The 13,579-nt window shown below is 40.8% G+C and overlaps 1 protein-coding gene across 1 annotated transcript in view; it reads right to left on the bottom strand.

The window, feature by feature from the left end:
- Nucleotides 1-13,579, bottom strand: part of CREB3L1 (cAMP responsive element binding protein 3 like 1) — a 121,315-nt gene that overhangs the window by 59,927 nt on the left and 47,809 nt on the right. Inside the window, exon 2 of the mRNA XM_060763915.2 lies at nucleotides 921-1,149. Within this exon, the coding sequence (XP_060619898.2) occupies nucleotides 921-1,149 (229 nt within the window). The remainder of the gene's footprint in view (nucleotides 1-920; nucleotides 1,150-13,579) is intronic.

Below are 13,579 nucleotides of genomic sequence, written 5' to 3'. Positions count from 1 at the left end.
AACCTTATTCCCCTACCTATCTTTCTTTTCTTGGGCTTTTCCTTATCTTATTATAGTACATCACTGAATTTCTCTAGATCACTTATCAGAAGGAAGTGGGCTTAATGGGAAACAACAACAAGGGGCAAAGTAGGAAATTAGGAGTATGTACACATATGTAAACCACTGAGCTGCTGAACTTGCTGATCGAAAGGTCAGCAGTTCAAATCCAAGGAGCAGGGAGGGCTCCCGTTGTTAGCCCTAGCTTCTGCCAACCTAGCAGTCTGAAAACATGCAAATGTGAGTAGATCAATAGGTACCGGTCTGGTGGGAAGGTAACAGCACTCCATGCAGTCATACCAGCCACATGACCTTGGAGGTGTCTACGGACAACGCCGGTTCTTCAGCTTAGAAATGGAGATGAGCACCACCTCCCAGAGTTGGACATGACTAGATTTAATGTTAAGGGGAAACCTTTACCTTTACACATTTTCAGTTCAGTTGTATTAGTTATATCACATTCACAAGGAATAATTTCAGTGAAATCTACAGCTCTGACATTATCAGATGCAGGCAAATCATTTCAAACTACATCCATTTAACTGCCAAGCACTACGTGTAACTGTAGTTTTTCTATACTAAAACTAAAGGCATGTGCAATTCCTTTTCCCTAATCAGACAACATCTGCCTTGACAGGAAATGTCCCTTTTCTGTATAATTTTGAATTTTCACAATCTCCTAGCTAACATGGCTCTGGCCATGGTGGCTGGGGGATTCTGGGAGATTCCATTTGAAAAAGTAACTTTTCCAAGAGCCTAAATGTGTGCCCATATTGGACTTAATAATCTAAGTTCTGTTTCTCTCTTAAAAGCTCAATAGGCCTCTATGGCATGAAAGCAAATGGGTTTTTAGACCCAGAAAGCAAGACCCTGGCACTCACCATTGGCATTTTCTTCTGTCTTGACTGGCATGAGGGGGCTCTGTGGGGCAGAATCTCCACTCAGGGAGTAACTGTGCTCTGCCTGGATGCCAGGAGTAGGAGGGTCCAGATCCATGTCCAGGAGAGGGTTCTTTTCAGCCAGAACGGGATCATCAAAGAAACTATTGAAGAGTTCATTAGAAAAGTCCTCCATGTTCTCTGAGAAGTGGTCAAAGCTCTCAGAGAAATGCTGAAAGAGAGAGAAGTGGGGGGAAAAAAGGTTAGCATAACCTCCACAAAAGTCTAGCAGGCCTTCTGCTGAAACATATTCCAGGCCAGACATATTGGGTCTCAAATTGTTTGGATGAGGGGAAAAAAAACATAGCCATATTTTCTTCGTACTGCAAAAAGCTAATGATAAAAAAGCCAAAACTCACAATGGTGAATTTGTTTGCATGCTTTTCACACCTTAATTTAACTGTTCCAGTTTACATCTCTCAATCCGTATATGCAATTTTGCAAGTTTTACATACAGTATGATCCTTCCCTCATCTATAGTTTTGCTTATGCTGCAAAAAATATGCCCCCTCTCCAAAATGTTGGTGGGCCTTTCTAGGTCCCTCAATGTGATTCTACTTTGTATTTCCAGCCCATATGCAGTCAAAATATATAGTTAACTAATACCCACCATTTCAGGTATCCACAGGGTGTTTTGGAACATAATCCCCTGGAAATGGGGTGTCATATCGTACAATTTAGCAATGTCCTACTATCGACATGCCTTTCACGTGTTTTTTTTTTATTGTGAGACACATTCTGTATAACATTTCCTTTTAGAGCAGATACCATTTATCTATTGACTCATTTCTTTCACTGTATAGAGATCACCACTGATGTTTATCACAGCCAATACATAACTCACATATATATCTGTGCACTTGCTTTTATAAACCCAGACTGGGAAAAGTTTCCAACGAATTTGTGTATAGATATTAATAGATGTGCACAAGTACGTATACGGATGATATCCATGTCTTTGCATAGAATGCACTAATATAACCCCAACGTTATCTTTAGTGCTCATAGCATATAGAATAGTTCTTCAGCATATAATTTACCTTGTTAATCTCAGCATATTATGCCTCCTTGCCATTAGTAGTTCCTAGTCTGTTTCTATTGAGCCTTATCAGGTTGAGCTGAAATACTTCTTACCACCACCCCAAGTCTACATGCTGCATTATCACCGGGTGCCTGTGCCCTACACCACTGGAGAAATTACACTGTTTAGCTGGAATCGCACCATCTGACATCTGTCAGTAAGTAGCAACCAATAGTGAAAGGACCAAGGCAATGACATCTCCGGTCTATCCCCTGTTTGGATATCAGCCAGCATGCCAATGACTTAAATCAAGAAATAGTTTTCTAAGATCTACAGAGGCACTCACTGGAACACCTCAGCAAGTGTCCAAAAGTGGCAGGCTAAAACCCAGAACCTCAATCAATGGCTGATATCAAATGAGAGACTCCCTCCTGGGCACACAGAAAACTTGGCAACTTGGAAGGTGATAACCAGACTGCACTCTGGCACCACAAGATGCAGAGCCAACCTTAAGAAATGGGGCTACAAAGTGGAGTCCATGGCATGCAAATGTGGAGGACAGCAAACCACAGACCATCTATTACAATGCAGTCTGAGCCCTGCCACATGCACAATGGAGGACCTTCTTATAGCAACACCAGAGGCACTCCAAGAGGCCAGCTACTAATTAAAGGACATTTAACAGAATACCAAGGTTTCAAACTTTGTGTGTGTGTGTTTTTTTTTTAAAAAAAATACAATACAATTGTTTGGTTCACTCCTGATACTGAAGCCTCACCCCATATGAAGCACTACAATCTGCCCATCCATAAGTCTTTGTGGAGATTCCTTGCTTATTCACCCACCCTGATGCTTTCACCACTAGTAATGGAGAGAACATTCAAGATTTCTGCTGCACAATTTTGTCACAGATGTCTAAAATCATTTGAATAAATGTGAAAGGTGGGTAAGTGTGAAAGGTGGGTATGGTCCCTTCAAAATTAAAGGGAAGCAAGGACAAAACTCCTATATTTTGCAAATACCACTGCTGGGATAACGTACGCTCAATAGTATGATGTACCCTTTCCATCCTGGGATATATAAGACCAATTGTTTCCAAATGAAAAAGGAAAGGGGGACATTTTAATTTCCTTTTGAAATTCAGGCATCCTCTGAATATCCAGAGAGAATATCATTATATCATATCATAACTGTGAATCTTTTCTTTCATTGCTTGTTAAAGTACTGATGTCCCATCCTATGCTACAAGGACTTAGGGCAGACAAGTAAAAACATTCTCATAACGTTTGGATATGAGTTAGTGAGTTTAACATAACATCTACTAATTCAAAGCAACATTTCTAATTATGTGCTTGTAATATTATTCTTTAACCCCATTTATAACATTTCCCCCCTCATTTGGTACATTACAAGACAGGCCACTGAGCAATAGCCAAGACATTCTTTGAGAATGAGTAAATGAAGGAGAAATACTTCAAACGTGGGGGGGGGGGGGGGTTCTACATAAAGATAATCTTTGAGTTGGAAAGGACAGCTAGGGCTATCAAATCTAATCCTGTGCCATACAAGAATATGCAAGCAAAGCACTTCTCAAATGCTGCCATACAATCTCTGTTTAAAGACCTTAAAATACCCTTCAAAGTAGTCTATTCCACCATCGAATAGTTATTACTGCAAATAAATTATTTCTAATGCTTAGGTAGAATCTTCTCTTGTCATTTGAATGCACAGGTTCATATTCTAATTTCTGGAGCAGCAGAAAACAAATTCACTCCACCATATATATGTCATGCCTTCAAATATTTAACATGGCTGTTATGTTTCAACCTTCTCTTTTCTGACCTAATAATGATCTGAATCAGGCCCTCCAACATATCACAGATGAAAACTGGGACAGCTTTTGTCAAGCAGCATCACAGTGTGTCAAGATGGTAAATGTTATTAATAAGGAAGAGCACATAAGCTAAAGGAAGTCTGCAGCAGTTTGCTTTTCTCTAAGTTTACTTGGAAGAGTAAGATTCCGCTCTCTCCTCTCCTAGGGCAGTTCCAGACAGGACTTTAATGCGGACCCAATTGGGTTTAAAAACTTGATTGGGTCCACATTAGAGTCCGCACACCAGCCCAACATTTGCGCTTTCCTGCTGAGGTGTGTGTGTCCAGATGTTCTCCCTTCCAGGAGAACACCGAGTCATCTGAACCACCCCCCAAAAGGGCTTTAAAAATAAAATTACTTAACCAGCTGCCATTAAATTGCTGCCGGAGCTCTCCTGGCACGTAGCAATGATGTGCCAAGCAAAGGGGGGCAGGAGCAATTTTTCTTCTCCCACCACTTCTCCTGGCATGCCATTTCTATGTACCAGGAGAGCTCCAGCAGCAGTTTAATGATGGCTGGGTAAGTAATTTTAAAGCCCTTTTGGGTGGGAGTTGGGAAGAGGTTTGAGTCCTCTCGGACATTCCAGATTGATTCAGCCCAGAAACGCAAGAGGTCTGTGCGGAGTGCCCCCTTGGATATCCCAGGACATAGTGGGTTAGACCTGGGACCTTCAGGAAGACCCAGATCTAATGCACAGTATTTTCCTGCTTTGTCCCAAAGGAATTTGTTTTTATGTGGGGCATCATTTGGATACCCCATGGAAAAACGCGGGTGCTCATGCATTTTAGGTGCTGATTGGATGCGACCTCACACTGTTGGTCAAAATACTGCTGCAGTCTAAACTCAGTTTGAACCAAAGTGAGATGAGAATACAGGGAAAAGTAGAAAGGGGAGAAGGAAGAGCAGACCTTTTAATAGTGGTTGAGAAAGTGGGATGACAAAGGATTAGTTCACCAGGACAGTTCCTGGCAGTTGGAAGGTACCCTGAAGTGAGTTTTGCAGGATGTACATCATCAATAGAAAGTGAACATCTGGAATAAAATATGAACCTTTTCATGGAAGCATGATTCCCCTTTAGAAGAATGTGTCCATGTCATTTTGGAAAACAAAAGCAACAGTAAAAACAGCAGGTTGTTGTGTGTTTTCCAGGCTGTATGGCCATGTTCCAGAAGCATTCTCTCCTGACGTTTCGCCTGATCTATGGCAGCCATCCTCAGAAGTTGTGAGACCTCACAACCTCTTCCATAGATACATGCAAAATGTTAGGAAAGAATGCTTCTGGAACATGGCCATACAGCCCGGAAAGCACACAACACCGTGATTCCGGCCATGACACCCTTCGACAATACATTGAACATCTCTATAGAGAGAAACTGTTCCAACACTAAAAACAGTTTTTCTAAAGTGGCAGCATATGTTTTGTAAAATAAGACATTTTACAATATGGAAGGTTGTAGTTTAAGAATGCCTACTCCACAGGATAATATTTTAAATTTAAGCATAATAAATGGCATGTCTAAGGCCAGCATTCACAATGTAGTTCTAGTATTGAGTTACACAGAACTCTTTATCAAACTTAGAATCGCCATCATTTTTTAAAAAATTGCCCTACCTTTTTCCAGCTGTGCAACTTGACACATAAACAACACAATTTTGACAAGGCAAGATGATAGATTATAAGAAAGCTTTACCTGGAAAAGAATGCAATTCTACCAAAGTTTAAAGCCCAGCATATGCCTAATATAATTTACTTTTGATTAAACTTATATGGGATCAGAGACCACACTTCGCATGTCAAGCTGCTAGCACAAAAGCTGGAGTAATAATGCAAATATAGCAGTTCTTCTCAGTTTGAACGACAAAACTGTGGTTGGATTACAGTTTTCCTGCACAGCATCAATTTATCATCCGAAAAGTGGCATTATATGGGATAAGTGTGTGTGTGTCAGCAATGAAAAAAATAAAATATCTGAGGTAGCCGACTTTTATTTTGAACAACTGAAGAAATCAAAAGCCAAATCATATTGCTAATAGATGTAGAAAGCTCCGTTTGTTAATCATTCCAATAAATAAATATTTTAAAGGATTAATTGCATCCTTCTGGGATCCAGAACAAATATGTCAGAAGTGTTCTTTGTTTGCTTTTAAATCACACAGCTATATGAAAGGATTTATTTTAAAGTGTAAGCTGTATCCTTTCAAAACTCCAGTCCATGGCACATGACTTGCTTTTTTCATCCAAATTGGAAAGGAGGGGCAATTGTTTTCTTCATGTAGGATGACAAAAATCCCTTGAACTAGGCTTGCCGATAGAACAACCGAGGGAGGAGCTGACCTGAACACCCCGGATGCTACAGAGTGCAAGTTCCTGTTCCATTAGAAAGGTATGTTTGCTTTGCTCAGCCTGCTGCAATCCAGGAGAATATCACTGTGTAAACAAAAGCCAAGAGGCAATGAGAAAGCTATAGAAAGGGAGCAATCAGTCGATTTTTTTTCTATGAAGGGTTGGAACAAAGTGAGGGATGATTTGATATAAATTGCTTCTCTGAAGGATTCAATTTTAATGATTTAAATCACAGTTTAAGTCTCTAGTGAGAGAGCTTCTTTCAGTAGTACATTATTATGTTTTGTGCATTATTGTTTAATGCAGTTCGAGACTTGCCTACCTTCCTGACTGCACCTTACCTTACAAACCTGCATGATCACTAAGACCTTCTGGGGAGGCTCTTCTCTCACTTCCACCCTTGTAACAAGCACAATTGGTGGGGACGAAAAAGAGGGACTTCTTGATAGTGGCCCCCCCGGCTCTGGAATTACCTCTCCAGAGAGATTAGGCTAGCACCCACCCGTGTCCATCTTCTGCAAAGGGCTAAAAATGTGGATATTCTGCTGTGCTTTTGATTAGACAATCCCCCAGATAACCTTGGCCCCAACCAGGATCCAAAATCTCATCCTCGCACTTTATTACTGCAATAAATTGTGGAGAAGAGCTTAAGATAACGCAAGGCGATTCCTTGAATTTTAGTATAAAAATTGCTTTTCTACACCAAAACTCCACAAGGGAATCAGATTCAAATGCATCCTTGCAGTTTCTATGATTTTGAAATTCAATGAGCTCTTCCTGGATGCAATTGGGTATAAGAGTAAGAAAACAAAAACAAAAGCTACATTGTCTTTTTCATAACAATTGAAATTTACTTCAATCATCAATAAATAAGTCAAAAATTAATATGAATATTGAGGACTCGCATCAGTAAAACTACTGGAGCTGTCAAATCACTAAACAGCAAAACAGAATCACTGACACAGCTGAGCAAGACAAAAGAACGTGTGCAGCTGACTGATGCTGGGTGGCATGAGTATGTGGCACATGACCTTGATCGCTTGCTCTGCCCCAATCTCCCATGCTCGCCGGATGTACTGCTTGCTGGTGCTGCTCGCATAGCAACGGGTTCATTTAAATGAATAAAGGTTTACAATTTTAAATGTTTTGGGGACCATATTTTAGTTCTTGGTGGTCTGTGGGCCACAGGTTGGGAACCACTGCTCTATAGCAAGATATGAAAGGTTTTGGAGCATTAGTTTTCCCCCTATGATTACTTCAAATATGTTACTCTACCAAATATGTCACTTCAGCTGGACTAATGCAATAGAACTAGAAATATCAGGACACAAGCTTATGTCAACAGCAGATCACACCAATGGAACCAATAACCTAGTAGGTCATGCCCTCTTCCTCTATGGATGTCTTCAAGCAGAAAGTATTGCAGCTGTTGTGTTGAGGCAACTCTGGCTCTAGCTTTTCTTCACTGAATGTGCATGAAATGAACTGGTTTGACAGCCCTCAAGTAGAAGCACATGACACACAGATGCTGCCATCATAGAATAAAAACTATTCATGATGGAACTTTCTTCATATTTAATGTCTATTTTTTGTGTTTTCCACAACCATACAATTTATACTCTACAACATATAGTAGTATCCCCTTGACACTTTCTCACCACTAATGCAATGGCTGTCATTTTTGTTGGTGGTTGTTTCTGTGGGGGTTGGTAAATGTGAATAAACAGAAGCATCACCACAGTATTTAAACCAAGATATACTCTGCAGTATAATAAAGTGTCACTCAGGCTTGTGTAACAAATAACAGTATCTTTACTTCAGCTCAAAAGTTCAAAGCAGGTCAACAATATATATTCAGCAGTCTGTTTGAATTGACACAGAGAACAGAGGGAATAAAATATTCCTTTTTAAATAGTCTTTAAATATGCCTCATGCCTTAAAATAATCAAGCTTCAAGATACTTGGCAGCCCACACTCTCTTCACTGTCCAAAGTGAAACTAGAAATGACAGTTAGAACCGTTGGTCTCAGCAGCATGCCAGAGACAGCAGCCAATCAGAACTCTGGCCCCTGGCATGCTCAGCCAGTCAGCTGCTGACACACCCCATTCCAGTCATCCCATTACATCATGGCATCCCTTTTCAAATCCTCGCAGTTTCTTCTGAAATTTCTTTGTCCCTATTTACTGTAAATAATTCAAAGGCATATATAAAAGGTCATCTCAGGAAAAGGGAGTTGTTTGCTTTGGTCATGGTGCATCTTTGTTCTTTGATCTAATGATTGCCTGAGCTTAAGATATGAAGCACTGAGAAGCACTAGACTAGATGCCTGATGGGGTTCACTGCAATGCTACTATTTTCTATAATGCTCTTCCAAAGCTATGATCAACTACAATTTTTCTTTTGGTCTTCTCTGCTTCTTTCCTGGACATGACTTAATGCCTTCGCCCTCCTGCAAATGCCTTTTTTTCAACCATGCCTGTCCCTTTTATCTTTGGACATGTACTCATTTGCAAGTACCAACTACACTATCTTACAATAATGTTCCTCCAAAGGTAAAGGCATTCTACATTTAAGGTAGTTTACATTCTGAGATTAGGGATAATTATGGTTATTACCAGAGACTCCATGAGGAACATGTACCCCCTAAATAAGAAAGAACTCCTAGAATACTCTAGGTTTGGAAAATGCTATTTAATTTCAGGCAAGGCAAGAGATAAAAGGGGTGAATCATAGTCCATACATTCAGGGGTGAATCAAAGGTTGAAGAGAGTTGAAAGATAGGCCAGATTTTTCTTTCTCTCCTTCCTTTCTTATTTCTGGTGGACGAAGACTCTAGTTCTACACAAAAACGCAGTGACTTCTTAATGACACAGAAAAACATTGGCAAGGCTGTAAGTCCAACGCAGCCTTCTCCAATCTAGTTCCTTCCAGTTGTGTTTGACTTTAAACATCCATCATTCTTAGCTCTTATGGCCAAAGTAACTAGATCTAGATCAAAGTAAATTAGATATTTATGTTACCTAGTGAAACTGACTGGCAGGAAATTCAGGATAGACCAAAGAAAATAAATATTTTAAAATATAGGAATGATAGATTTGTTTGTTTGATAAGTGCTGTATCTCTGAGAGTCTACTACAGTTACTTCCCAGCTGTATTAATATAAAATTGTCAAGCTCGTCAATGGAAAGCGAAAAAAGCCAAAATTCACAACTTTTAAAATCCAACAAAAATAAAGGTACTGCCCAACTGTAGGTTTTGCTTCTTTGACAAATTCAGGGACCTCATCACACTAGAGAATGAATCCACTTTAAATCAGGTTTCTGCCTCCTGTGGAATTCTGGGGTTTGTAGTTTAGTGAGGCTGTTAAAGGCTCCCCTGTAAACTACAACCCCCAGAATTCTGCAGGAGGCAGCAACTGGATTTAAAGTGGATAGATTTTCCAGTGTGATGAAGTAGTAGGTCTCCCTTATAAAACCCACAATTAGGTCCCTAGTTCCATGAAATAATGACTGGTGATAACTAGGATGTGGTATCGAGTAATATTAACCAAATGCTGACAGTAGCCAAGTATTTCATAACTGAAAACTCTATGGCTATTTAAAGAATATTCATTCACTTATGAATTGCAGTAGACTTATTTATTTATTCATTTAAGAAATTTATATCATTTCCCCACTGAAGGGGGTCAAGGCAGCTTAACAATGGATAAAAACATGCATAATAAAATTAAAAAAATTTAAAACCAAATATTAGTAGTTGCTGTCACACATCCTAAAACTTACCTTAAATTATAATAAAACATTAACACTGCCCATAAATACACCATACAGTTCTTCCTCAACTTTGTAAGTCCTGAGATCACTCAAAGGCTTCCTTACAAAAAGGCTCCTCCTAAACTCCAACAGAGAGGGCACTGCTCTAATTTCCCCTGGGAAGGCATACCAAAGGATGGATGCCATTCCCGAAAAGGTTGCCCCTCTGGAAATCTTTAATCTGTGTGAATCAGGGAACTTATTCAACACCAGCCTTTCCCAACTAGATCTGAGTGTTCCTGCTAGTGTGTATTGTTGAACCTGCTGTTGCAAGTAGTCTAGGCTGATGCCGTGAAGGGCTTTAAAGGTCAAAACGAGAACCCTGAATTGGGCCCGGAAACTAATTGGCAGCCAGTGAAGTTGCTTCAAGAGCAGAGTAGTATGTTCTCCTATGGCGGAGTTTTATTAATTACTTGGTGATAATGTGCATGAACCTTTCAGTCACCTACTGATTTATAGTGACCTTGTTACTTTTATACAGTTTTCTTAGGCAAGGAATACTCAGAGCCAGTTCTTTCCTCTGAAACAGAGAGGTGAAATAAAAATATACCGTGGGAACAGTACTGTCACCTCTAGTGTACTTTCAGAATGACACAACCACACTTAGAACTGTCCATATGGTGAGAATTTGAAGATGATGGATTTGCATCAAGCCCCATGGAGTAAGAACCTTGTTGTAACATGTGTGAATTTGCCTGCAGATAAATGCAGTGGTGTCTGGAGGCTTCTATAGTCGAGGGCAGCACAATTCAAGAATATTGACAGCTGCAACACATTCAAAGGAGGGTGATCACAATTGTGAAAGGTCTACAAACCATGCTCTGTGAGGAGCAGTGCAGGGAGTTGGGTTCATTTCCAACAAGAGCCTTGTTTAAACGTTTGAAACCATGTCATATGGAAGATGAAGTCAGGCTGTTTTCTGCTGCTGAAGAGAGTAGGACACAGAGTAATGAATTCAAACCAGAGGAAAAGAGATGCCGCTTAAACACGAGGAAGAACTTCTAGACAGCCAAAACCCCGGAGTGTGATGAAGTATTCTTCTTTTGAAGTTTTTAAACAAAGATTGGATGACCATCTGTCAGGAGTGATTTGTGTGTTCCTGCATGGTACTCCTTGCATAGCTCCTTTGAAAGTTTACACTAAAACCCAAATTGGATTCCTCCCAACTTGTCTGTCATCATTGAGTAAATCATATCTAGTTGAATACAAATCGCTTGGGAAAATATAGGCAGTATCCTTTTCCAGTGAAAGCTGTTTCTAGATGGTCCTCGTAGTTAAAACGCACAGAGACTTTGCAGGGTTCTGTTATCTCCTTCTCATGTTTGCTTTTCCTCCCTCCCGTCCTTTTGTCCTCCCACTCCCCATATTTCACAGCCAAGAAATAGCACAAGATGTGTTTTCAAAGCAGTATTACCAATGAGCAGCCAGGATGGGGGTAGCCAAGGTTCACCAGCCCCATTGTGGGGCCATGGCTTTTCCCCCTCTAGTGCAAGCCATTAATTCTTGCTGTTCCTTCTGAGTTCTTTCTCTTACTCAAGATATATGAGGAGAGGTACCTCTTGAGATTATCATATCTGGATATCTTCCTTTGAGGCAATCTTTCAACTCCACAGGAAAAATCTGCTCATGTTTAAGCTGTCTCATTCCTGAGGCAAGCATGTGGGCTGTCAAGTCATTGGCTGTGGCAACCGCACACCCCTGGTGATAGAAGCATGATTGACTGAGTTGTCCAAACATATTTCCACCACATGTTATCTTCTCACCATCACAACCTCACAACCAAGGCTGCCTGAATCACACCATTAAAACCTTTGTGAACCTCTGTAGATGAGTCTATGAAGCTCTGCATACATCATCTCAGGGGCTATGTATGCTAAAAATATAGAATTATGATTTCTCTTTTCCCCCGGCTTTCCCTGGAGGTTATTCTTGAAAAGCCAAGACCCTTTGTTCCTTTCAGTCCTGGTTGTGGATCCTCTATCCATATTTGCATTTTGGGAAAGTTGCCTCCTCTGGAGTCAAGCAAGCCCTCCCAATCCCGACATTCTTGCACTGAAACACGCTCCAAAAAGAAACTGGCACAAGGCCAATACTACTGGATGGAAGCCCAAGCCCTGAAGATTAAGGCCACTCGCAAGTCAGAGGTTCTCCTCATGCTGGCCAACTGTGCCAAATCGGGAGGGGATTGTTATAAGTTTTCTCTTTTGCTTCTTTAAAAAATGTTTTCCTTCTCCGCCTGCCAAGACAAATCTCCAGTTCCAGCTGTGACATCTGCATTTCCCTTCTTTCCTTTCAATAAGGAATGAAAACCACCTCCCCCCAATTCCAGCTGCACTTCAACTTCACAGCTGAGGTTTCCCTTTACTCTCCAAAATAGAAGAAGCCCCATTCCTTCCATCCATTCTTTGTACTCTTAAAACACACATACACACGTGGTGAATTTTAGTACTCATGAAACTGTCAGGGCTAACAATAGACAGATGGGTTGCATCTAAGCAGGGTTTGGTCTTACCAACTGCTTAATGCTCCTCAGATACGATCCAAAGTATTATGGTAATCTGAAGGCCCTATATCCCAGAATATCAAGGCAGAAAATCCCACATTATCTGAGTGTGGACTCAAGATAACCCAGTTCAAAGCAGATATTGTGGGATTTTTTGCCTTTATATTCTGGGATATAGGGCTGTGTGGAAGAGCCCTTACTCCCAGGGCCCTTCCACACAGCCCTATAGCCCAGAATATCAAGGCGGAAAATCCCACAATATCTGCTTTGAACTGGGTTATTATGAGTCTACACTGCCATATTGACCATTCAATATTTTCCAGTTCAAAGAAGAAAATGTGGGGTTTTTTTTTCCAGCTATATAAAAGGAGCCCCAGATTCCTCCCCTACCTATCCTCTGTTTATAGTCATATAGTCAAGAGGATGGGGCCCACTACAGATTACCAGGGCTTGGTAGACTGGAAGGACCCCCAGATACCAACTATGTATACATGTTTTTGTAGTATCAAAAGGGCCCCTGGTGGTTGCTGCGACACCACTAAGCTGCTGAACTTGAAGACTGAAAGGTTGATGATTTGAATCAACCTTTTGGTCAACGGTTTGAATCCAGTGAGTGGGGTGAGTTCCCGCTGTTAGTCACAGCTTCTGCCAACCAACCAGTTCAAAAACATGTAAATGTGAGTAGATCAATAGGTACCGCTTCTGTGGGAAGGTAATGGCACTCCATGCAGTTATGCTGATCACATGACCTTGGAGGTGACTACAGACAACGCCGGCTCTTTGGCTTAGAAATGGAGATGAGTACTAGACTTAATGTCAAAGGGAAACCTTTGCCTTTTAAAAGAGGATAGGTCCCAGTGCAAATTACCAGGGCCTGGTAGACTGTAAAGCCCCCCAGACACCAATTATGCATACTTCATGTTTTTGTAGTATCCTTACTTATTGACCATTCAACATTTTGTCGAAGGCTTTTTTTGACCAGAATCCCTGGCAGAAACCAGCCAGGCTTTGAAGCTGAAAGGCCATTCAGTGCTAATCAAGGTGGCTA

This window comes from Anolis sagrei, chromosome 1 (assembly GCF_037176765.1).
Source record: "Anolis sagrei isolate rAnoSag1 chromosome 1, rAnoSag1.mat, whole genome shotgun sequence".
NCBI lineage: Eukaryota > Metazoa > Chordata > Lepidosauria > Squamata > Dactyloidae > Anolis > Anolis sagrei.
The sequence above is the reverse complement of the archived record's forward strand: the minus strand, read 5'-3'. Positions and strand labels throughout refer to the sequence as shown.